The sequence below is a fragment of the Lampetra planeri genome, chromosome 19 (assembly GCF_965212315.1).
Source record: "Lampetra planeri chromosome 19, kcLamPlan1.2.h2, whole genome shotgun sequence".
Taxonomy (NCBI): domain Eukaryota; kingdom Metazoa; phylum Chordata; class Hyperoartia; order Petromyzontiformes; family Petromyzontidae; genus Lampetra; species Lampetra planeri.
In genome coordinates, this window is record NC_136125.1 from 9,455,370 (window position 1) to 9,480,140 (window position 24,771).

The 24,771-nt window shown below is 47.1% G+C and overlaps 1 protein-coding gene across 1 annotated transcript in view; it reads right to left on the reverse strand.

The window, feature by feature from the left end:
- The window catches only part of LOC144724081 (transforming growth factor-beta-induced protein ig-h3-like), a 47,470-nt gene that overhangs the window by 18,967 nt on the left and 3,732 nt on the right, over positions 1 to 24,771 (reverse strand). The window contains exons 2-12 of the mRNA XM_078602947.1: positions 23,812 to 23,910; positions 19,702 to 19,766; positions 18,787 to 18,944; positions 16,617 to 16,781; positions 15,540 to 15,686; positions 12,267 to 12,408; positions 10,406 to 10,618; positions 8,928 to 9,065; positions 6,440 to 6,588; positions 3,086 to 3,222; positions 1,546 to 1,676 (exon numbers count right to left, since the gene is read on the reverse strand). Coding sequence (XP_078459073.1) covers positions 1,546 to 1,676; positions 3,086 to 3,222; positions 6,440 to 6,588; positions 8,928 to 9,065; positions 10,406 to 10,618; positions 12,267 to 12,408; positions 15,540 to 15,686; positions 16,617 to 16,781; positions 18,787 to 18,944; positions 19,702 to 19,766; positions 23,812 to 23,910 — 1,544 coding nt within the window. The remainder of the gene's footprint in view (positions 1 to 1,545; positions 1,677 to 3,085; positions 3,223 to 6,439; positions 6,589 to 8,927; positions 9,066 to 10,405; positions 10,619 to 12,266; positions 12,409 to 15,539; positions 15,687 to 16,616; positions 16,782 to 18,786; positions 18,945 to 19,701; positions 19,767 to 23,811; positions 23,911 to 24,771) is intronic.

Genomic DNA, 24,771 nt, shown 5'->3' on the forward strand with positions numbered 1-24,771 from the left:
TTACTTTCACTTTCACGGGGTGGGGGGTCAATGAACGCGCTGCGAATCTCCACAGCAATTAAACCCCTCCCCCCCAAAAATTGCTGTGGTCACAAAAAGTGATACACTTTAACCTTACAGAACGCAATGGAAATATAAATACCGTTACGCACAGTGGATTATTTTTTTATTATTTTAATTCCTTGTTTGTGTTGCGTGTGTATTTGTGCTGTAGCTTTCATTCCGTTAGTTCTAAAGGTAACGTCTAATTATTAAAATTGTCAGAACTTTGTGAGTTCACTGCTGAATGATGGCCTCCCCACACGGTCACGTGGTTTGTTTGACCATACTTCACCGTGCTGGTTAATGTGCATACACTCAATAAGCAATGCATGCATTGTTGGAGTGCAAGACTTGATTTTCATTGCTCAAGTGAAGTTTGCTCACAATACAATATGTAACAACACAATATAAAAGTTTTCAATGTGTGGTATCTAAATGTGACCTCACATCAAGACGCATGATTAACAAAGGCTGGATGGTTCTTTAACAAAAAAAAATGGGTTATATAAATATTCTTAGGTTTTTTCGGTAAAGTCACGTAGGTAAAAAATTAAAATTAAAATTAATAAAAGTAAAATAAAAAAGGCTCAGTCCTTTGTTATGTAGACTAGCCGTAGTCTCAAGCCGCACCAACCTTACCATAATAATAAAAGGGGGCCTGTCCTGACTCATCCCCCCCCTCAACCAGTATATATACGGGGTAGTATCTCTTGGAATTTCTCATTTACTTGATACAGCAAGCGTGCTGTGACGGTTCCACCTGAAGACGGAGGCTTGTGTTGCCTCCGAAACGTCGTGATATATTTTTTATTTTATTTTACTTTTATTAATTTAAATTTTTTACATACGTGACTTTACCGTAAAAAACCTAAGAATATGAATCCTTGCAGTCACGAAAGCTTCAAATCTAGGGTTATATAAACTCTGCATTGATTCGTGTTTAGGGAAGTCTGCCACAGTGGTGTAATGGTTAGTGGCACACTGGACTTGCAATCCAGGGGCTGCCGGTTCAATCTCCTGGCGTGACAGCTGAAAGAATGCTGCAAATGTCCGAAATCCTGCCTCTCTCCACCCAGCAGTCTAAATGGGTACATCACAGTCATTCGGCGGGATATGTGTGATGGGTTAAAATGTGGGTACTCTCACCTCTTACAAGATGTGTTGGCCAGCATGAACGAGTCTAATAAAATACGCTCTAGACTGGGGGGAGGGGGGATCTACAACTGCCTCTAGTAGACACTCTTCTGCCAGCAATGGCATGAGTGGAGAAATTGCAGGTCTCCACCTTTGCCTTTTATTGCAACAAGCTGAAGTCTTTGCGGCGTCTTTCGATCATTACCGACACAAGAGAATAACAGCGTGGTGGCAAAGAGTAAGGTTCTTGAAGCCATTAAAGCTGAGCAAGGAAGAGAGAGAGAGAGAGGTTGTAAATCGTAACGACGTGCTTCGTGTTGAAAGAGAAGGTGCCCGTCGCATCGAACGACACACCCGAGGCAAACGTACCCTTTAGCCTGTTCAGCTCGGCCTTCGGCAGAGCAGCAAAGGCCTCGTTTGTTGGAGCGAAGAGAGTCAGGCGACCGCCACTTCGAAGTTTCTCCGTGAGTCCCGCGGTCCTTATCAGCTCGACCAGAGTGCTGCGGGGGATGAAAGCCACAAAATAAAAGCAAAGGGCGCCGCACGTGAAAGCCATTTGTGTGCCTCTCGCAGTCTGGGAATACTTAGCGGGGGGTTAATGTGCGGCAGCTGCATATTTTGTACAGCTCGGGGAGGTTGGAGATCAAGCGGCTCTCCCATTGGGGTTTTAATTAGAATATCAGTCAGGATTAATGATGGCGCTGGACTGCGGGCTGCAGGTTCACGTTTGTTCGTGGGGCTCAGCGTCGAGGGCTTGTGCCGTTGTAAGAATAAGTTGAGGTTGGGCCTCTTTTTGGTTTTTATTGCAAACGTATGGTTGGTCGTAATTATTGTTGTCCAGGGTTCGTGTAATTTCAATTACTTATTACAATAAGCAGAGGCTAAAAATATGTGCCACCATTGTGAATAACAAACACCGCCTTGTAATTGAATTATACAACAGGTCAATGTGTTAGGAAATAGTCCCTTTGCATAACAGAATATAATTGGTTTAGCTTGAGTAATAATAATTTTCATTACATTTCGCAACTAAATACCTACGTGTATCAAGCTGCTGTACAAAGAAAGCATATATTAACAGAGACAGCACATTCGGATAAAATGCATATGGCATTCCCACCACCACCATCACGCTGCGACTGCTACTACCGTTGTTTGTCTCAAGAGCGGAGCTCGAAGGTTTGGGAGGTTCTGTACTAGTTGAATTAAGGATTCTGGTAATTGAGTATGGCTTCATGGTGTGGCATTGCTCTATGATTCGTGTTAGACACCGGGTGAAATGTCACGCCTTGGCCAATGTAAACCAGTAGCGTAATCGCTTCACTGTTTTAATCAAGATGTACATGTGGCTCAGCGAGTTTGGCATTCTTCGCGATCATTAAATCATAGATCGCACGCGCACACACACACACACGGGGCTTCATTTATGCCGGGTCTGTCCAAATCGGCGACCCGGAAAATAGTTGCGCACCCAGAAGGCCACATCCATCATACTATTAAACTATAAACTATTTTTCATTTTACCAGGAAAGGTCCACTGAGCTATGTAGCTCTTTTTCAGAAGCGACCTGGCCACAAACGATAGCTCAACGAAGTGGCTTATCACGTGGGAATTGACAGCAGCCAAATACTCTAAACGCGTGCTGATTCTAAATGTGGAGGGAAAATCCGGAGGACCTGGAGAAAAATCCACACGATCACGGGGAGGACATGCAAACTCTAAATCTACAGCAGGCATCAGGGTCGGCATCGAACCGACCGCCTCCTGTACACCGGGCGAGGTAGTTAACATCTCGCCACCGCTCGCGGCTTGTGGCTTCTACTCGGCACGTGGCAACCACACCAGTCCGACCGACGGCCCGGGATAATATTGAGGGAAAGACGAAGTCGTGCCTGATGGCACGCTCACCTGAAGCGACGATCTGCCTGCAGAATCTCGAGAAACGAGCGTTCGGGGACCTGGATGAGTTTGTTGATCACGTGTAAGATTCCCAGTCGGCCCTCCTTGCCCATGTTGGAGACGCAAGAGTTTTCGATGCAGATTGCCTGCAAGAAATCCCCGTTAGTGTGACGATGTTAAATGGCCATCAATCAACATTTTGCTGCTTAATATCATTCCTCACACGAGTGTCAAACATTTCCCGGATGTGCCGACGGAATTAAGAAGCAAGACTGTGCAGTGCGCTGCCCTGCTTTTTGCGTTTAGCTCCTTGTCCTTCACCCGTGCCTCCAATTAGCACGGCTGGCTACGTACGATGCGAAAGAAGCTCTACATACGTAGGTAGACATAGGGGCCGTCCATAAATGACGTCACGCGATTTTGGACGATTTTTGACCCCCCCCCCACGTCACATGGCGTCACAAAAAGTCACTCCCCCTTAAATATGACGTCACAAAGCTCTGCCCCCCCCCCCAAATAAAACATGCTTCAAATCGCTTTAAACTATTGTCATTGTAGTGCGTTTTTAATGTGGCGCTACACTCTGATGTTGTAGGAGAAAACATTTATTAAAAAGTCTATTTAATTAAGTAGAACGTGTTGTCTATATGTATTTAAAGTTGCGCATTTTGATGTGACGTCACACTTTTCAAACACCCCCCCGCCCCTCGTCACACATCGTCACAAATGTCTGACCCCCCCCCCCCCCAGGTGCGTGACGTCATTTATGGACGGCCCCATACATACGTAGGCAGTAGCATGCGTGAGCTTAGGATCACAACAAGTGTCCAAGACCACCAATAACTTTGCATCCACAGGGCCTAGGATGCAACTCAACATTCTGAATTTATTGTTTTTAAGGTCACGCCTGCTGGTTTTATTTTGCTGCCCGTTCAACCGAGGCACTGCGAGTTTAAAGACAATCGCTCAACACTTTCTGGTTGCTCAACGGATTTGAAGCATAGAGTCATAGTCGAGGCAGTGAGTCATAGTCGAGGCTTAGAGTCGAGGCTTCGAGTCGTAGTCGAGGCATAGACGCACAGAAGACGTGGAGTTGATACCGAGCGAAACTGTGAATATGAACAGCTTCGAATGAGATCGTCAGCCGTTGACTTTGACACTTAAAGCAACGAATTGGGAGGAGAGAGATCCAAGAAAACTGAAACTTTCACTTTCCCATTTGCATTGTGAGTGGCACCCTAATTGTGGGGAGGGGGGGGTAAACTAACAATGCAGACCATCTCGTGTATTGCGACACCGTAGTATGCTTAAGATATACGAAGTATTTGACAAAGTTTCACACGTAGGCTTTCAAGAACGATATCATCCATAATCCAGGTTTTTTTGTGGTAGATCGCGTAAAAAAATGAATGAGTCGTTAAAACCGGTCACGTAAACAGAACGTGCCAATTCGTTACTAGTACAGCACACCACATTCATTCATCCCCCCCACCACCCACGTTGCTCATGAAGTGCTCACAAGTGATGCCATCACATCTACCCCTCTATTTAAGTAACGAAACAAGATGATGTCTCCACAAATCTGGCTGTCACCTGATGAAGCTAGTTGTAATTACTGACGAAAAACGTCGTACTCAGATTGTAAATGTTGTGGGTTTACTCTCCAACACTGTACTAGTAACGAATTGGCACGTTCTGTTTACGTGACAAACCTTACTAGTTGGTTGTGTCGGGTGGTGGCGGGTTTAACGACACATTTACATATTTACACGGTCTAACCTAAAAAAAACCTCTACTCTATTTGACAAAGGTTTGAAGGAGGTGGATTTTTATCCTCGTCGTAAATTCCGATGGATTTTTTCCCGAGGAACTTTTATGAAACACACGAAAGACCCATTCGTGTTAATGTTCAGCATTGCTTCTGCATTCTGTCTTGTATTCGACAAGCTCTCAGTGGGACGTAAATACAGAATACACCTTACCGGGGTATTCATTAAAATAAACACTGCAAAAGGAACATTTTATGTTGTCAAATGCTGTGATACAATGTTTGGTTTTTTTAAAGTGGCAATGCTGTACCATGTGCCAAGTGGCGATGTATATTCCAATATGGCTCAAGAGTAATGTTTCTGAATGGGACATTTGATAGTTTGAACTGCAAAACATTGTCAGGAATTGAAGACATGTGGTGGGGAAAATTGCATTCAGCACAGTTACAATTGGGAATTGATGCACAGCAGAATATTAATAATTTGTATTTCTAAAGGGAAAAAAAAACACATCCATATGAATCTATTTATTCATTATACATGTTCGTGTCACCTTTTCACTACTTATAATACTGTTAGTTTATGGAAAATTGTTCGTCCAATAATTCAATTTTAGTAAATATATGAGCAATGTCGTAGAAATCTGAGCATTGGACACACACTCACAGTTCCTCTTTGTCAAATGCAAGTTACTGGACATCTGTGAAATAGAGCTTCATAGCTCATCGGATTCCTCCTCCAGTCTAAATACATATTTTGATTCTGAAGTTTGTTTTGGAGAGCGAGTGGCCTGACCTGGCGAGCAGGCAAAGGTTATTTAATGGATTGATTGACGAGTTATGATTGTTTGCTAGGGACATCTGTTGATGGAGAACTGCATTACAGTGCTTTAATAATAATAATACTACTACTGCTATTGTCTTATTGAAAGATACCTGTTGTCATGATCGCCATACCCACGATTGATGCGCTGAAAGATGTTCGAATGCTTGTACAGAAGTCCACTTTCAACTCAAGAACAAAAAGCGAAACAAGGATGAGCCCCCGTGCAGACGGTCACTTTCCTGCGTGGACAGCTACATTGGTGGGGCTATGGACAATAAAGCGTCTACCGAAGCTAGTCTCATCTTAACGATGTTTACGTATTCTTGTTTTTTTCGGTAAAGTCACGTAGAAGGAAAATAATAAAATAATATAAATATAAAACAATAAAAATTATCACGACGTTTCGACTGCAACACAAGCAATCATCATCGCAATTGTAAAAAAATTGCAACGTGACGCTGTTGGAACAAACAAACAAACAAAAATGTCGTGTATATTATTGATGGACAAGCGCTTAAAGGTCAATTTCGTCCGGGGTCGAATGTTCACGCGCCTCTTGTGGGTCAGCATGCTGTTCAGGGATTCAATTATCATGGAAAATTATCGAGGCTCCTCCCACTCATGAGCCACTCCCCACTCACACACCCCTGGCAGTAGCGGGGGAGGGGGCAGGCAAATATTTTCCGTAACTCAGCCCCGGACAACTCCAGCAGAATTGAAGCTGGCGGGTGGTGCGGTGGTGCGGTGGTGTGCAGTGTGATCCCCGAACTTTTCTGTAGATGAAGATGCGGATCTTCTTTCCGCCCAGGGTCTCGAGCTCCTGTCCGTTGTAGAGCTGGTACAGCGAGACCTGCCCCTTGATCACGTGGTTCTTGAGCAGCTCCGCGATGTCGTCGGACAGCTCGAAGATTGTGGTGTCTTGACGCGGTCAACAAAAAATAAACAACAAATAAAAACAACTCGTCAGTTCAGCCGCTCGGCAGGAAAGGCGACCGTTGGAAAGGCGACGCTCGATCTCAACGTGGAATAAAGAGCCAAACCGCAATGGCAGTGACATCAAATCTTGTCAACGACATGCAACGTGTGTGTGTCATTACATCCGCAAAAATGAATTGTGTAAAACAAATTTTCATCATCAGTTGTAATGTTTACGAATTGCAATAGAGCAACATTAGTTTTGATCTCAACAACAACGACGACCATGCCGAGAGTTTATGATCACTACTTTTATCCATGCTTCTCTGCATTGTCTGATGAGTAGAGGGCTTAGGATAACCCGGCATGTGAATGACATTCATGGCCATGGCCGAACATCGGTGGCGAGTGACATGGGAAGTAGTTCTGGGCCACCGCACCTCCACCAGCCCACGCTTATCATTTACATTTCCACACGGTAAGCCACTTCGGTGAGCTATCATTTGTGGCCAGGTTGCTTCTGAAAAATAAGTTCATACCTCAGTGGGCTTTGCCTGGTAGGATGGGGATAGTTTAGTTTTATGTTTGTATATTTTTGGGTGATTTGCCTGCCTCTCCTGTACTTTGCACTACTATTGTACTGTTTGTTGTTGTAACGTGCCCCTACTGGTCATCTGTGAAAAAGAGCTTTATAACTCATCGGATTGTTCCAGTAGAAATAAATATGCTGATTCTGGTCAAACAACCCCAATGACTCACACAGTATGGGAGGTCCCTTCATCCAGCGTTGCATTTACAAAAGGGCTCCACATTATATTATGTATTTTTATTTATTTGGATTTACAACAGTACATGTTTTATTATGGCCCCTCCAGATGGTGTTTATTCTCTCTGCATCACTGATAATCAGCATCGTGCAGCGGACAACAGCAAATTAAAAACGAGCAGCCAAAACGCAGCCCATGGAAACATTGAATAAATATACACGAGAGCCAATGTGGCTCCTCCATCTATGTATAATGTGAACAACACAGCAGTTACAGGGTCATTGCATTGTCTAAGGTCAAACAGTTTAGTCTCAAGTCTTTTTGTTTCACATTTTCACCAAGATTCTGTAGACCACGGCATTGCAGATGGCTCTGCTTGAAATTGAGAGCAACTGTTCTTGGCTCTATAGTTATTCGTATTTCTATTATTACAACCAGTTATGTATCGCTTGATCTATTTTGTCCATATGCAAATGTATAGTAATCGGTTATTATAATCGCTCACCAAAACCGGTTGTCAGATCAAGTTCTTAATCGTGTGCCGCTCAGTATAAGTCAATGGCATAGCTGTCGAGTGTGTAAGCGGTGCAACTGCACCAAGTCTCATAGGGTATAGGGGCCTGGGTTCTGGGCTACAGAAGGGATGACATCTATATGGGACCCCCATTTGATTCCTTGCACCAGGGCAATGTCAATCACGCTATGTCCCTGATCACGGAATGTCCCTTTTTAAATCGACATCGAAAACTCATGTCTTTAGAACTGCTTATTGTGGTTAGTTTGTTGTCCTTCCCCCGCACCTATGAATATCACGGTTGGCTACGTACGGTGCGAAAGAAGTTCAACATATATAAATACGATATAAATAATGATGATAGACAAAGGCACAGCCTTGCAATAACTTGCTCATGCTACTGCTGTCCAAAGTGCCTCCATTACATGGATCTTTAGAGAGTCCCTTTGGAGAATTGTTTGGCCTACTTGACAATGCTGGCCAGACGTCTTGGGAGAGGTTGGAATACCCGCACTTTACCCTGCCGAATGACTAACCGTGGTAAAACTGTGGTGTTACTGTGGTGTACTCATACTGCTGGGTGGACAGAGGTGGAGGGGGTGGGGTGGGGGAAGAATTATTAATAAACTTGTTGCACATGCCGTGCCAGGAGATGGAATCGAACCGGTGACATCTGTGTTGCAAGTACACATGTTCTAACCATTACACCACAGCAACCACCCTTAACAGCGGTGATGTTGATGATGAAAACAAAGTGTTGCAAAATAAAAAATAACTCAACAAATTTGTCGCAAATACTCTGCGTGTCCTTAAAAGGAAACACATCATTGGCGACGTTTCAGGCAATGACTCTTCTGCAAAGCGCATAAAATAACAATGAGTATGTACGAGCCAATTTTCCGAAAGGTCATCGATTATACATGTTTCATCTTAGGGCAGGGCCGTCGACGAATGTGTTGAGATTTTCCTTTTGTTTTGCCCGTGGTGCTTGCCAATGCCTGCACAGGCAGGAGCAGGAGGAGGAGGAGGAAGGGGGGGGGGCCCAACGCGGGCACGCGTACCGGTGAAGGCCTCGTTCTTCGGAGCGAGGAGGGTGTACGCCTCTCCCGGCTTCAGGGAGCCCTTGAGGCCAGCCTCGGCGAACATGTCGATGAAGCTCGTGACGCCGGCCGAATCGGCCAGCTCAAACACAGACTTGGCTGTGGGGGATGGCGGTAGAGGGGGGGGGGTGGCAAGGTGTGTCAAACCCACGCACATGTGCAGTGAGCAATATATATGTGAACTAAACTAAACAAAAAAATTTGCAATTAATCTCGCGGTCGTAAAAAAATACATATATATTTTGTTGCCTCTGAGCGCGAGGGGGCAAAGTGCGAAAGTAATCTGACTACCGTAAGCAAAACATGCCGCGTGCATTTATTTTCTTACGGGGCACTTTTAGTGTGGCGTTGCAACGCGATATTAAGTAAGATGGATTTTGTCGCGAAACAGCGCTGCAGTCGGTGATTTCACTTTGGCCGCCTTTGTTAAGCGTTTGAATGAACTTATTTTACCTAACTGTTAACAATTGTATTAACATGCACATTGTCAGAGGCTTGATGGATTATTATTGATGGGGGTTTTTTTTTCAGTGGGCTAACTTACTGAAAACTAAGTGAGCTTGGTCCAAACACATGCATGTGCTGTATGTATGTTGAACTTCTTTCGCACCGTACGTAGCCAACCGCGCTAATCGGAGGTGCGGGGGAAGGACAACAAACTACAGGCAAAGAGCAGCTTCTAAAGAAATGATTTTTCAATCATAGCTCCAGTGGCTTCCTAATTTCAGAAAAAAAATTGCTTCGAATCACGAAGAGGGGATGATGATGGCCGATGGATAAGACCGGCGATGGAACGGTAGCCAAAGGACTTGTATAAAAGCCGGACCTCTGAACGGTCCAGGCAATCGTCATCCACCCGAAAATCAAGAGCCTCCTGAAGAGAAGAGCCCACGGGCAGAGCCATACCCCTGGCAAGGTCCGGCTCCAGCTTACATACCAGTGAAGACCAACAAGCTTCACTCAAGAAGGGCTAGAATCGCCAGTGGGAGGAGTATGGGGTGTAAGGGGCCCTTGCCCCCTTTGTGTTAGGGATTATTTGTCAATAAAAATACGTGTTGCCTCAGAGCGACTCTCTTCTAAACATTGACACACTGCATATGAATTTCGATGTAAAGCTTTCGTGACTCATCTTCTTGGTTCTTTCGCTAAAGTCACGCAGAAGGGAAATAAAAAAATAAAAAAATACAACATAATAAAATTATTTTTTCCCTTCTACGTGACTTTACCGAAAGAACCAAGAAAACACTGCATATGTATATTGCACTTCTTTCTCACCGTACGTAGCCAGCCACCGCCGGGGGGAGAGGGAAGGGGGGTAAGAACAACTAAACTTAACGGACCCCCCTCCCCAAAAAAAAACTTCTGAAGCAAAGAGTCACCCGATTTGCCGAGCGCTCAAAACGGGGGGGGGGGAGTGGGAGGATTAAATTTCCACGAACCTGAGTTGGGCACGAGAACATCGTCGATGAGGTGCACCACGCCGTTGCGTGCGAGCACGTCCTTCTTGGTGACGATGGCCTTGCCGTTGAGCGTCAGCTTGTCGCCGTCGCAGCCGACCGTCAGAGGCGTCCCCTCCAAACTCTCGAGATTTGCGTTGCTCAGCACGGCCTCGGAGCACTGGAGGCTGTCCACCATGTGGTTGTTGAGCAGGGCTGCGCGCGTGGATGCGGGGTGTTGGGAGGGGGGGGGGTGAGACGCGTGAACGCATTGTTCGAGAGGCGAGCAGAGCGCTGCACTTATTGTTGCGTCCGGCTCGCTGTCGTTCGATGTGCACGTTTGGCTGTGCACGGTACGAGAGAAGCTCACGTTGCTCGATGGTTTAGGAGACACTGTGTGTTCGAAGAACAGCGCAGGCACGGCAGGCACGGCTGTTCACGAACGGAGAATGAACGAGTCGGCCTTTTTTAAAATCCTTTATATTAAGTTCGCTTGCTTAGGACCGTGCAAATCTTTCGGTCGTTTTTTAACCCACTTCCCGTGATCCAATCGAGCTGACATTTTGCACACAGACTCGTTGTGCGAGACAATTAATGTTCGTGAAATTTTTTTTCCAAAATTTTACACTTATTAGGACAAAAATATTATATTTAATTACCAATTGCTTAATAGTGCAATGCAATCATCTGACCCATAGGTGGCAGCCATCTCAAGCCAGAGGACGAGAGGGACTCTAGCCGCCACGCATATAAAGGATTTATTGTGAAAAACTTTGTTTTTACGGGTTATACTTATTTAATGTGGCGAAGTGCGATCTGCTAATCGTACAGCCGCCAATCGCTGCCCATTGCGTGTGTGTACGCTGAACTTTTTTTGCACCGTACGTAGCCAACCGTGCTAATGGGGGGGGGGACAAACTAAACACAAAAAGAATCTGTTCTAAAGAAATTAGTTTTCGATCTAAAAGTGCATCACTCAAGTGGCTTCCCGACAATGTACACTTACACACAGGAGGTTACCATTCTGATTGTATTTAACTCATCATGCCACATTGATTGGATTATTCGTCGCAACTTACAGTTATAACGTCAAGCGCTCCTCAGATGCCATCCAGAAGTGAGACTTAATAATTGACGATAATAATTTTGCACAGTTGGTATTCGCGTTCTTTTCATCGCGTTCGGCGATCACGAATGCGTCATTGTCACGGACGGGTTTCGTCTGCAGCTAGGGGGGAGGGCAATGTTGCCGTGTGGTTGTTAGCCGCTGAGGTGATCTGCTGGTCATTTTTCAAATCTGGCAAATTTGCAGTGACTACTCTCTCTGGTTTTCGAACAATGTCACGGGAACTTTTGACGCCCACCGCGACACAGAAAGCGTGTTTATCGTTGCCATCCTGAACAGGTGATCGCTAACAACGCTTGTCCTAACGATATCTGAGACTAAATGGCGGTTCTTGGCATTTTAACAATGGCGTCCATCACCTTTGGAGTGGAGCAATGGCACCCTCGTCATGAGTTCGATTCTCAGGCATGGCTAACATCGGTGGCTAGCGATATCTGAACCTGTCCTGGTCACTATAGTTGGGAGTTTGACTTCTCTATTGGGGGTGGGGGGGGGGGCCTTGACTCCCCCGTGCCCCCCCCCGCAAACTCCGCCCTTGCTGGCCACCCTCTTCACCAGCCTGCATTGACCAGCGTGGTGAAGTATGGTCAAAAAACCATCACGGCCAAAATGGCTTGGAGAGTTTTTCACCCGGAAGTGCATTGACAAGGGCCTGCAAACTAAACCGTTAAAATAATGTTAATTAGGAAAGCGTAGATGGCGGCTTATTATTATTATTTTTAAACAAGATTCCTCTACCTTTCAGTGCAATGGGATCGGACAGGATCCTCTGCAGGACTTCAGTGGGGAGCTTCTCGAAGGCCTCGTTGGTCGGAGCGAAGAAAGTGACGGCGCCGTCCTTCTCCAGGTCGTCCAACAGGCCAGCCTCTGCCACTGCAGCCTGGAGAACGCGCAGCGGGGGAGGGTGTGTGTGCGTGTGTGTGTGCCGGTGTGTGTGTGTGTGGGAGTGTGTGTGTGTGTGGGAGTGTGTGTGTGTGCCGGTGTGTGTGTGTGTGTGTGCGTGTGTGTGGGAGTGTGTGTGTGGGAGTGTGTGTGTGGGAGTGTGTGTGTGGGAGTGTGTGTGTGGGAGTGTGTGTGTGGGAGTGTGTGTGTGGGAGTGTGTGTGTGGGAGTGTGTGTGTGTGTGGGAGTGTGCGTGTGTGTGGGAGTGTGTGTGTGTGTGTGGGAGTGTGCGTGTGTGTGGGAGTGTGTGTGTGTGGGAGTGTGTGTGTGTGCGGAGTGTGTGTTTGTGTGTGCGGGTGTGTGTGTGTGTGCGTGGGAATGTGTGTGTGTGTGTGGGAGTGTGTGTGTGTGGGGGTGTGTGTGTGTGTGCGGCAGAGTGTGTGTGTGTGCGGCAGAGTGTGTGTGTGTGGGAGTGTGTGTGTGTGTGTGGGAGTGTGTGTGTGTGCGGGGGAGTGTGTGTGTGTGTGTGCGGGGGTGTGTGTGTGTGCGGGGGAGTGTGTGTGTGTGTGTTATAAAAATAATTACGAAACGTGCGGTTAACATCTACATGCACTGTTGCAGTCCCATAGTGGCAATGGTGATGTGCACCCCTCCTTACTTCAATGTACAAGCGACCATGGTGAAACACATTTTTGTAAATATTTTACTCTCTTGACAATTCTTCTTCGTGCTTCACCGTCCCACACTGGCCAGGCATGGTAAGGTATGGTCAAGCAACCCCTCGTGACCAAAAGGCGTGGGGAGGCCTTGTTACAGCAGTGCATTGATACGCAGCTTCTTATACTGGTAGGAACCACCTGGTTCCACCAGCCCACAGGGGATTATTGTGTCCGTCCGTCCGTCGTGCAGGGAGGGGCTGGGTGGAGAGGGAGGGGCTGGGTGGGGAGGGGAGGGTGGGAAGGGGCTGGGTGGAGAGGGTGGGGCTGGGTGGGGAGGGGAGGGTGGGGAGGATGGGGAAGGGCTGGGTGGGGAGGGTGGGGAGGGGCTGGGTGGGGAGGGTGGGGCTGGGTGGGGGGTGGGAGGGGTGGGGCTGTGTGGGGAGGGGCTGGTCACCCCGTGGTGCCCTTATAAAACTCAACATTTAACCTACTCACGCCGGCTTGTGCCCGCCCTCACAGTCGGCCATATTTGCGGAATACACCACGCCGCCGTTGACCCTGGCCATTGACCGAGCAAACCCAACGTTCCTACCAGCTCCCTCCGCAGGAATGTGTTATATTATTCTATTATCATTAAGTTGCATTACGTATTTGAGATTACCGCAGAGTAGGTGGTAAGTACTCGTGCGTGCGTGCGCGCCTCTGAGTGGGTGCTTGTGCGCGTGCTTTTCGCGTGTCACTTGAGCAATGTTGGCACAACAACAGACGGGGCTTTAGAAGTAAAATAACTTCCAAGCCGATGGTGACCTTCAGATAACCCGATTAGTTATCGGAAAGTAAGATGTTCTTAAGGCATGCCGTTTTTTGACGTTTAAATATATATTTTTTCTCATGCAACAGCTCTCATTAGTACGCGTTCAGATAAACTGTTTACTCATGATTAAAACATGGTTCAGGAGTTACAATTTTTTTCAATGTACAGTCATTAATAAATCCGTTGCTGAATCAACGCATCAGCAGGTCAAGTTAGTCGCGGGCATGGTTCAGTGTGGGTTGATAAAGGGAGGCCCAGGACTGCTTCAGACGTCACTCAGATTTGAGTTCAGGTCATCGGGTTCATAGCGCAGCGCCCTCGGCAGCTTGCCACTGCTCCGCCCTGATGAGACTATTTACTTATCAGATAAAAAAAAAGCGGCGAAGCGTAGACAAAGACTGTTGATAAAATTATTTCGTACGGTTGAAGTTGACCCAAGATTCGTTTGAAAGACATTCCTTAACAATAACCACTGATTTTAGCCACGGCTGGGAATTAAACTCAGGTAGTTGGTTTCAGAGCACAGTGTGTGCTTACCAATGGACTACTGCTCGACCCCTGGTATGGGTAGATTGTAAAAGATTTGCATCACCATGGCTTACAATACACGTGAGTGTGGAAGTTCTAAGTATCGTATCATTGGCAAAGGTACACACGGTTTAGTGTGGGATCTATGAGAGGATACATCTGTACACAACTGTAAATGCTTTGTAATCGCTGGCCCATGCCAGTTTGCCCTGTGGGGCAGACCGTGGGTGCCACACGCAAGGGGATTGGCAGCAGAACGCAGCACATGAAGCACAGGCTTGAGGCCACGTACGTTTCATCACTGGCGTAACAACGATAAACAATTGCTGTGTTGCTCCAGGAAAGCCCAACTGCGTCTGAAGGGTAGTTTTCAGGTGAGTTCTGCTTTAGGGTGCCGGAATAATTTCTGTCTGTGTTTTTGAATGTTCATTTGCTCGCCCTGAATGAGATGAAACGCTCAGAATCTCCAATTGAATATAACCTCAGCTGTTACACTGCGCCTGGCTGTATCGAGAAGTATAGCTGCCACACCTTTTCCATAAACATGCAACCCATAATGCAACGCATTTAATATGCAGTTTCCACATCTTCAAACATTGCCTCATTTTTGTCTTCTGCGGATTATGTCCATTGCTGCACCATTCATGGGCACGCTCAACTATTGCAAGATTTTAAAATAAGGTTTTCCCTCAATTTTGCTGCAAGAGGAATCTATTTTGAACCCTGACAGAATAGTGGATCACGCTGTGGTATAGCACAGCACGCAGAAGGAGCTAACGACATTATATTCATCCACGCTATGGGCACTCCTTCCCGCATGCCCTATTTGCGAAGGAATGTTCGTAACACAGCAGTCAATCTGATGCGTATGAGATCTCAAAGCTAGAATGTTGCCAAATTTGATAAAAACCCATATTTAATGCAATGTGGATATATATATTAAAGCGATTGATGCAACTGACACCATCCATTCACTACCCTTGGCCGAGTTCGAACCAGGGTCTCAGCGGTGCCGGTACCTGTGCACGCGATCTCCCGAGTCACCCGTGACATGCATTCGAGTGTTTTCCTCTAGAACTCTAAACCCTTCGACCCCGTGACCACCAGCCTGAATCCTGGTGTCTCTTACCCGCAGCGTGGCCAGGTTATCGTCCGACTCGAGGATCTGTCGCATGTTCGTGGAGGGCGGCGCGATGACCCTGTCGATCACGTGCACCACGCCGTTTGTGGCCAGGTTGTTGGGCTTGAGCAGGCGCGCGCAGTTCACGGTGATGATCTGCAAGCAAGGGACAAGTCAAGTGAATTTTTTTTATTCTGTTTTGGTTCGCATACCGTTGCCACCTTTCTGGCATGGACGCGCCACTGGAAAGGTGCCGTCGTCGCATCATTACAACACTCAAACGCAACATCGACATTAGAAAGCTTATAAACAATGATAACGAAAATATATATATAGACGAACTACCTACAGTTGATTAAAATGTAAAAAGTAAAAGCAAGTTGCGGTTGTGAGACTCCGCGGGCGATCTCGTGGGATTAAAGCAACGGGGTCCGGTGGTGTTTTGAATCAGCGTGCGTTAAATAACAAAAACTCCTAATTGTTAAATATAACATTGGTCGTGAAAGCCTACGTGCTGTGAACAATTCACTTTTCAACACACGTTTGTCTTTGGATGTTTATGATTAATTCGGGGGTTAAACTTGAGAAGCCGTGATGAGGGCACACACCAAAAAAAACGCCGTTTGCATGTTTTTGCAAATCGTCCTTTATTCCCAATCTGGCCTTGTACCTCCAGCGTTTGTGAAAACCACTCGGGGCAATGTGGCCCGTGTCCAGAAGGGTAACATCCGTGATCACGACGCAGCCTTAGAACCGTTCAGTTACAAATCGCATTTGCGAATGTGACCGCATCTCTCACGGACGCGTTTCATAGCTGTCGACCCCTCATCAGTGTCCCACCTTATTACAGACCATTTCAGACCTCATTGGTCACCCCATGGCCCGTATAAATCTCAATATTCATCATAAAAAAGTCCCATCACAAGGGATAAACACAAACAAATAGACACAACCTATATATTTGTTGCCCGTATTGAAACGGCTGTGCGCCGTGTGGACCTGGAAACTCAATATTTTCCTGTACAAGAATACGGGCGGGTAAAGCGTGTGGGTTGACGCGGTGTGCTGTGGTGTTTTGCCACTCACCCCGTTGGGGTAGTGGTGGACCATGACGCCCAGCTTCTCGTACATGGAGGTCAGCGTGCTGCCGTGCTTGAGGTCACTGGCCAGGAGCCTGCGGTTCACCATGTGGTAGTAGAGGGCGTTCCGCAACTCCCGGTTCACGTTGCTGACCAGCGCGTCCAAGACTTCCTGGAGGCATCGTGCGCGTGCGTGCGTTTGTTGTGGACAGGTAAAAGATATCGTCATTATAGGGAGACAAAGGCGGTCATGGCGTGGTGCTGGTCACTCTTACCCTCGTCGCGTGCCTTGTCAACCTTCATAGGTGCTACTCGTTACTTGCCCCAACAGTCTGGTAAGGGCTACTCGGGGGATGTTTGTCTTTCGGGATAGGTGAGTGTGAGAAAGAGAGTCAGAGCAGGTGAGAGACTGACAGCCCAGAAGCATTGGAGGGGAAGGAGGGGAGGGGCTGAAGGGGGCTGATACCCCCCCGCCTCCTCCTGAAAGATGAGCTCCCTTTGTGAAATTCGTTATCGTCAAGTCGCAAAATATATTCACGCAAAAGGTACGACAATTTAGTAGTGGGCGTCGCAATGAGAGCAGATGAAACCGTCACTAATTCCTGTTCAGCGTTTGTTTAAATTTGTCTGTGTCATGCCACCCACCCACCCACCACCCCCGTGACTTGATGCACTCCTCCACATTCAACGAGGTCTCACGCTCCGGGAGGTTCGTTGGGGAGCGAGACACCGTTACGCACGCATGCGCACGCACGCGCATGCACGCACGCACCCACACGCAGAGAGAAAGAGACCACGGCCACATGCAGTACACACGCAGATGGCCTGGCAGCTCACAATACCCCGCACCAAGGAGCAATGTTCCCACTCGGATAATTGAAAACGAATGTTTCCCATTAATCACGCACGGTGACATGCAAATCCCAGGATACTGAGAACTGATTGGAAATGAATTAACAGGGGAAATGCCATGGCAGGTGGGCCGAGTTGACCCCTCGCTGGGATTTGATCTTGGAATCTCATTATTGCGAGTTACGATGCACTCCAAAGGGGGTTACACACCGACTACCAAATCACCTCGAATGTGCCCCCATCGTGTCAACTCTTGGAAGCTGAGCAGAGTTTGCGTCTCGTTAATTCAGGGGTGTTGTGGGCTTAGTGTTCAAGCTGACTCGGGCAACTTCTGGACAGCAATCTAATCTATCCGTGTGAAGCTTTGAGAGTTGTGCCTTCGTACGCGTTTACATTGCTGGGTGGACAGAGACTTGGGCATTTAAGAAACGTGCCCATTGCTTCAACTGCCACGGTGGGAGATCGATGGAGCGACCTCTGGATTGCAAATCCCGTGTGCTAATTACGCTCCACCCCCGTAATTACTGTTATTACTCATTGTTATTATCGCCACATCGTATGTGACAAATTTGTGTTTTTTCTGCAATATTTTGCTGTCTTTTCTTGGATTTTCTGTTTGCACTTAGTCACATATTCACTTTAAGATGTTTTTTGTTCGTGTTTTTGTTTTTTGTTTGTTGCGGTTGCACCCGATTCAAGAGCCGAATGGCTCACAGGGCTCTACACCTAATAAATGAACTTGAACTTGTTACAGCTGATCGCTCCCACTTGTAACCTGGCTACGATGCCATGGCCATGAGTGCCATGCCCTGTGGATTGGGCTCCAGAAAGAAGCAGCATCGGGCTGGATGGGGTGGGGCAAGCAACGTACGGTGCCGGCATGCCCAAAGCCGCTGTCTTGGTTGAATAATTTGGTGTTATTTTCAAGAGCGCCTTTGCCATGTGGGATGAAACCGGGAAGCGCTGTATGGTGGGGAGCGGTGGGGGAGCGGTGGCGTAGCGGGTAGCTTGCTGCGCTACGGAACCTGGCGACCCGAGTTCGATTCCCACTCACGGCCACCAATACCGGTGACGATTATCTGAATCGGTCTTGAGCCTCCCCTAGGTCGACTCAGCCGCAAGCGAGTACCTGGTCCGGTGTGTAAACATCGTGCTAGGCCACCCACCCCCTCGTGTTCCGTTCCGCCCTTCATAGGGTGCTCGCTTACAGCACTTGACCGAACAGCCTGTTAAGGCTATACCGGGGGGGATCTTTGTCTTTTGTGTCGGTGTCGGTGTCGGTGGCGGTGGTGGTGGTGGTGGCGCTTGTCGTGAGGCTCGCTCACCGTGGGCAGCTCCGTCCACCCCTCGTTCTGCGGGGCGAAGTAGGTGACGGTTGCGTGCCCGTCCAGCTCGCCGCGTAGCTCGGCGCGCTGGGAGTATTCCTGCGTCGCGGTGGCGTCCACAGTCTCCAGCGTGCTGAACACGTTGGACAGCGGCGCGACTGGCAACGCGCGAGGCACACGCGCACAAAGTCGAGTGCAGGTCAAGATCAACCACGATTGCACGCGTGTCAGAATTGGCTTCCGTACGATGCCACCATGGGACCGTACGTTGCCATCATGGCACGATACGATGCCATCGTACTGTGCCATGATGCTCGCATGGCTCCGTACGGTGCCATGATGGCAACTTACGGTGCCAGCATGCCCAAAGCCGCTGTCTTGGTTGAATAATTTGGTGTTATTTTAAAGAGCGCCTTTGCCATGTGGGATGAAACCGTAGTCCTCGCAGGAAAAAAAAATCCATGCGGCACGTGGCAATAGCACTCAAAAGATCCTTGCGGAGGGAATTAATGGACCAATTGTTGTACTGCCATCTCCTGGTCACAATGGGGCGCTGTGGGATTAAAAGTCTGAAACATACGAGATCCAACAATCGTTAACACAAACGTGCTATATTACAGGCATCCAATTGCCAAACGATGTTAATCCACTGCTCCATGGTTTCAAGTAAATAGAATAGTTGTGTGCATGGTTGTTTTTTTATATTTGCACAAAAGTCCAATGTTGCCAAAGCAGACCCCGTCAATTCATTGAAGCCTCGTATAGCGTTTTTATGTCTTAAGTGTTTATAAGTTCTTCCCAAGGCCCTTGTAAACACGCTGTTCTCCCAGCTGTATACAAGAGGCACACGTAGCTTGTGAAACAGCAACTTAGAACCCAATGTTCGTGAAGGGCGATGCAGCTCGTTCAACTCACTTGCAGGGCATCCTTTCTCTCCCTCAATCGATATGAATCCAGGGCAGCATTCATAGTTCACAGTTCTATGAATAAAACATTGACAATCCAGCTTTGATTTTAAAAAATGCCACGACAAAACAAATACAACGTGCACCAATGCCAAGGAGACGTCATATTATTTGTTGGTAAAATTAAAGATAAGAATAAAGTTCCGTGCAAAGTATGTTGCTAGTTGGCTTAGCTGACGAGTGTGAAGGCGGTGCAACTGCGGTCCACGGGACGGAGGGGCACAGAAGCTGGGCTATGAAGAGAGGGGGAAATTGGATCGAGCCCCCGACCCCCGTACCCCCATTTCATCCCTTGCACCAGGGGCCCCATGCCAGCCAAGCTATCCCTACTCGATCATAGGCTGTGCAGTGAGAAATACTCTAGCTCCTTGCAGTGGCAAGACTGCTAAATGCACTTATTGAGTAAAAAAAATAGCAGGGTTTATTCCTTTAGCTTATGAAGAGGGAAAACACTCCCCCCTGCTGACTGTAGCGAGGATGAATTTGCAGCGAAATGATTATGCTCGTTACAGCACGTTTGTTGATGGTGGAAGCAATTTTTTGAGCTGGGTTTTAAGATGTTTTTTATGGTACAACATTTCGTTTTGCCATATATATGTGTTCAAACCGAAAACTCGTCATTTGTATTAACACATTTATTTGTTGCCTATATCGGCAGCATGCCTGCTGAACAAAAATAAAATATCACTCTAAGCTCGCCATTATCCAGATAAAGCCCCTGTGACATTTTGATGAATTGTAGCTGGCCAGACATGACTTTTTTTTTTTACAAAAAATATAAATACATTACAAATGATCACAGAAGGATACTTTAACATCATAAACCAGCTTAATTTATGAATTAATAGTGTCCATGCTCGCTGGTAGACAGGAGAAGACACGCGACCAGTAACCACAGTCATAGCGAGGGGTATATCGGATGTGGTGTGCGGCATGCAGAAAATTAAGCACCGCACAAAAAACACATCTTATTATACGTTAAAATTGTAACATTGTGCACTTAACGTGTCCTCATTGCTCGGCGCAATTATTAAAAAGCATAACATGCCGTATGTGCACGATCATCGGTGGAATTCCATTTCAAGCTGTGTAATCTCGAAGGGGGAAAACTATTTCACTCGATAAAGCATCACGCGATAAAATATCATAAAATATCACTCGGTAAAATATCATAAAATATCACTCGGTAAAAAATCATAATATATCACCCGCCGCTCACGCCGATGGAATGACCCCCCCCACCCCCCATCACCAGAACGACGCGGGGGGCGGGGGGGGGGGCCAGAGATGGTACGAGGGTCGGTCTCATCTTGCTTGCTCGGTTCGTACGAAAATATGTCGAACTATAACGATTATAATAATAATAAGATTCCTACCCCCCCCCACCCCCCCGAGCTTTACATAGCCTTACATTTATGCAGTCGGCATGGTAACGGTGGATTGCAATCCGCCCTGTGGCTCGGGTGCAGAGAAAATCGTCAAGGCGGTTCTCTCCTATACGCGGCGCGCGCCTTTGATGTCTAGACGCGGCCACATGTTACCATTTAATTTGCTCTCCGCTCTGCTGCTGCTGCTGCCGCATGTCCGTCCCCAGAGCCCTTCCCAGTTCCACTCGCGCCCCCCCAGGCGGCGCGTGTCAAGGCTTCTTCTCAGCTCTGGGTTTGGGGAGGCTACAAACCCGGTAAGCCTCCGAACCGTGATGGTCAGACGCGATTCTGCCCATCACGGATGGTAACCCGTCCGTCAAACCGTCCCTGGGGGCAGTATTCGGGTCCTGGCCATCACGGTTCAGAGGCGCTGGGTTCTCAACCGGGGCAACCCAGGTGTACAATCAGGGCCGGATTAAGGCACGGGGATTTAGGGGTTGCAACCCAGGGGCCTCCCGACAGCTTGACGGCCTCCAGAGATGAAGTGGAAAGTTATTTAATTTGTGAATGCCGAATTTTATTTGTTGTTAGGATTGTAAAAATATTTTTTCTTCTATAACTTTGTTTTCCTGTTTGAAAATAGTACTGGGGGGCCTCACAGTACCTGGAGCCCAGGGGTGTCTACAATATCTTAATCCGGCCCTGTGTACAATGCAATATATTCTGCGTGTGTGTGTGTAGCGCTCTTCATGTGGAGCATCCCAGGCCGCTGTATAACAAAATATTGCGAATAAATAAACACGTGACACTTTAGAAGTGCATTGTAACGCGTGGAATTCAATGTTTTTGTTACGGCGCTGGCCAAAAAAATGCAGGCAATGTTGTACACATTGACATCATTAATAATAATAGTGATCATTCACAGTCTTTTGTCATCCACTGATAGCTGAATGCCTCCCCCATGCCTCATAAGTTGAGCCACGCTGCGCAGTGCAGGCTGGTGATGTGGGGAGCATATGCCCGATTCACCTATCATTTGCCATTGATGTTACCCATGGCCAGGATTCAAACCTTGGTTGCTGGGTTGTCAGTGCAGCGTGCTAACCATTGCACCTCTACCTACATTGCAACCCCTCCCCCCCTTCCCGTAACACATTGATGATATATGTGTGTGTGTATAAAACATTCAGCAACTCCCATCCTTCAGGGAAAGCCAGGTCGAGTCACGAGCTGACAATGCCAAGGAATGATTGATTTTAATAATTACACGTTTCAGAAATACGTGTCTTAGTTCGAAATGGCGAGTGCAGATAGCTTCCAGTCGCCACCACCACCAGCCACTGTTGCAGAGACCCATGCGACACGTGTCATTATCGTCCTTAATTTCATCTGGAGCTGAGCTCTGGAAAACATTTCTCTCCCACCCACTTTGGCGGGGTGGATGTGATAGGGTGCAGAGAGTTGGGGGGGTTGGGGAGTCACAGAAAATACTTTTGGAGAAATTCAGTCGTGCTCCTGTTGTTGAAGATGTTAACTTTTGTGGTCAGTGCTATAGTTATTTCGATGTTGCTGCTGGCTTTTTCTTCAGTAGCGTGTAAATCCTGATAACTTTTGAAAGGTTGAGTAGTGGCATGAATTAACGGCCAGGGTTTTTGACTGGGAAATCAGGCAAGCAGGCATTTGCTCCATAAGCCAGACTTGGAGTTTGGCCATAGCAGGCTTAGCCAAATATTAATAACTGGCGGTTGAGATTTAAGTTTGGCCAATTTTAGGATGACCCAAGTGCAGAACTAGCTCGCTGAGTAAATTCCCAGTTACCCAGTGGCTCAGTGCAACCCTGTTAGCATGTGAGTTGCATATAAAAAAAATTCAATTCAACAACAACGCGACGCATTTGTTTACAACTCTCATATATTAACATCATACGGGTTGGGTGGCATTTTTTTGGCAACAGCCGTTCTTCGGAGCGGAGAGACACGGGCAAAGAAATTGATCGATTTAGAATTGGATAATCTCACTTTACTCGTTCGTGGGGCCATGAGAAAGTCTGGTCAATTAGAATAAAGTTGGTGTGATGAATGCTTCATCGATATCGAAGCACATTTTCCGTGAATATCATTTGAGTAGAAAAAAAAGTATACACTCAACAATACATAACAAGATGACAATAGCTGTTGATGCCACCAACCAATGTGTGCACATATAGCACTGATGAAATATAAGGCAGTGTTAAAGAAGAATAAGGTGATTTGTTTTATTCAAGTTTGCGTACGACTGCCAATGCAGCCCATTTCTTTGCTTCGTTACTTTCATTTTTGTTAATAAACCAGTCATTAAGCAAACACAGTATACAGCTACTTGGGGATGTGCACACACATGCGTAAGCTGTTCGTGTCATTAATTCTAGATTTGAAGCTTTCGTGACTGCAAGGATTCATATTCTTAGGTCTTTTCGGTAAAGTCACGTAGGTAAAACATCAAAATTAATAAAAAAATAAAATAAAATATCTGGCTGTGACGGTCCCACCTGATGACGGAGGCTTGTGTTGCCTCCGAAACGTCGTGATTTTATTAATTTTTTTTATTAATTTTGATGTTTTACCTACGTGACTTTACCGAAAAAACCTAAGAATATGTTCGTGTCATGTGAATTTCTCCCTCCCCAAACCGACCGCCTCCCCAGCCCTCCTTACGTCGGCTTGCCGCAGATCTTCTTCTGATACCAGGACTTGCACGAAGAGAAGTAGCGCTTGCTCGTGCCGTCAATCTGCTGCACTGCACACGTGTTGGCCCTGTGGGGACGCACGCAGATGGGCCGAATGGCCTCCAACCTCAAGGACGGGAACTTTCCAAGCTGTCAAAATTATATTTACGCACCCCGTCGTCAATCCACCGCTGAATGGAGGCCTTTCTTTCCCACGCCGTGGTCAGTCAAGGGGGTTGCCTGACCATACTTCACCGCAGGTGACTCTCCCCCTGACGTTAGTCGCGTCCGGCGATTGAAACGTGGGTGGCCATTCATTTTAGAGTGCAGTCTGCTAACGGCTGTGCCACTACTCCCCCAGACTATAGACATTATTAACAGTCAATAGTGATATGTACATCATTGTACCTAGCGACACCTAACGATTCCCGCTCACGGCCAACACCAGTCACGATTATCTGAACCGGTCATGAGCCTCCTCCTAGGTCGACTCAGCCTCAAATGAGTACTTGGTGCGGTGTGTAGTAAACATCGCCACTGGGTACACAAAGGCGGCCGGGCGTGGTGCTGGCCTCCCACACCCTCGTATGCTGTGCTGGCCTTCATAGGTACTCGCTAACAGCACTCGCCCCAAAAAGTCTGCAAAGGCTATGCTCACTGAGTATAAAGACTTCTTCAGGAGTATTTTTTTTTTGTATTTTAGTTGAGTGATTTTGTTGTACGTGGAAATAATTTGGAATCCCTGGAGACAAACCCACACACGAGAGGAGAATACAATCGATCGCCTGCTTGCTGTACTACCTTGTGAAGGCACCTCATTGCCATGAAGGTGGGTTTCTAATGCCCACATCACAGAACCCATCAGTTATGCAGGGAGAACCAACACCGCAGCTCATATTGTCAGTGATGTTAATGGGAATCCGTTTTGGGAATATGCAAGATGGGGACG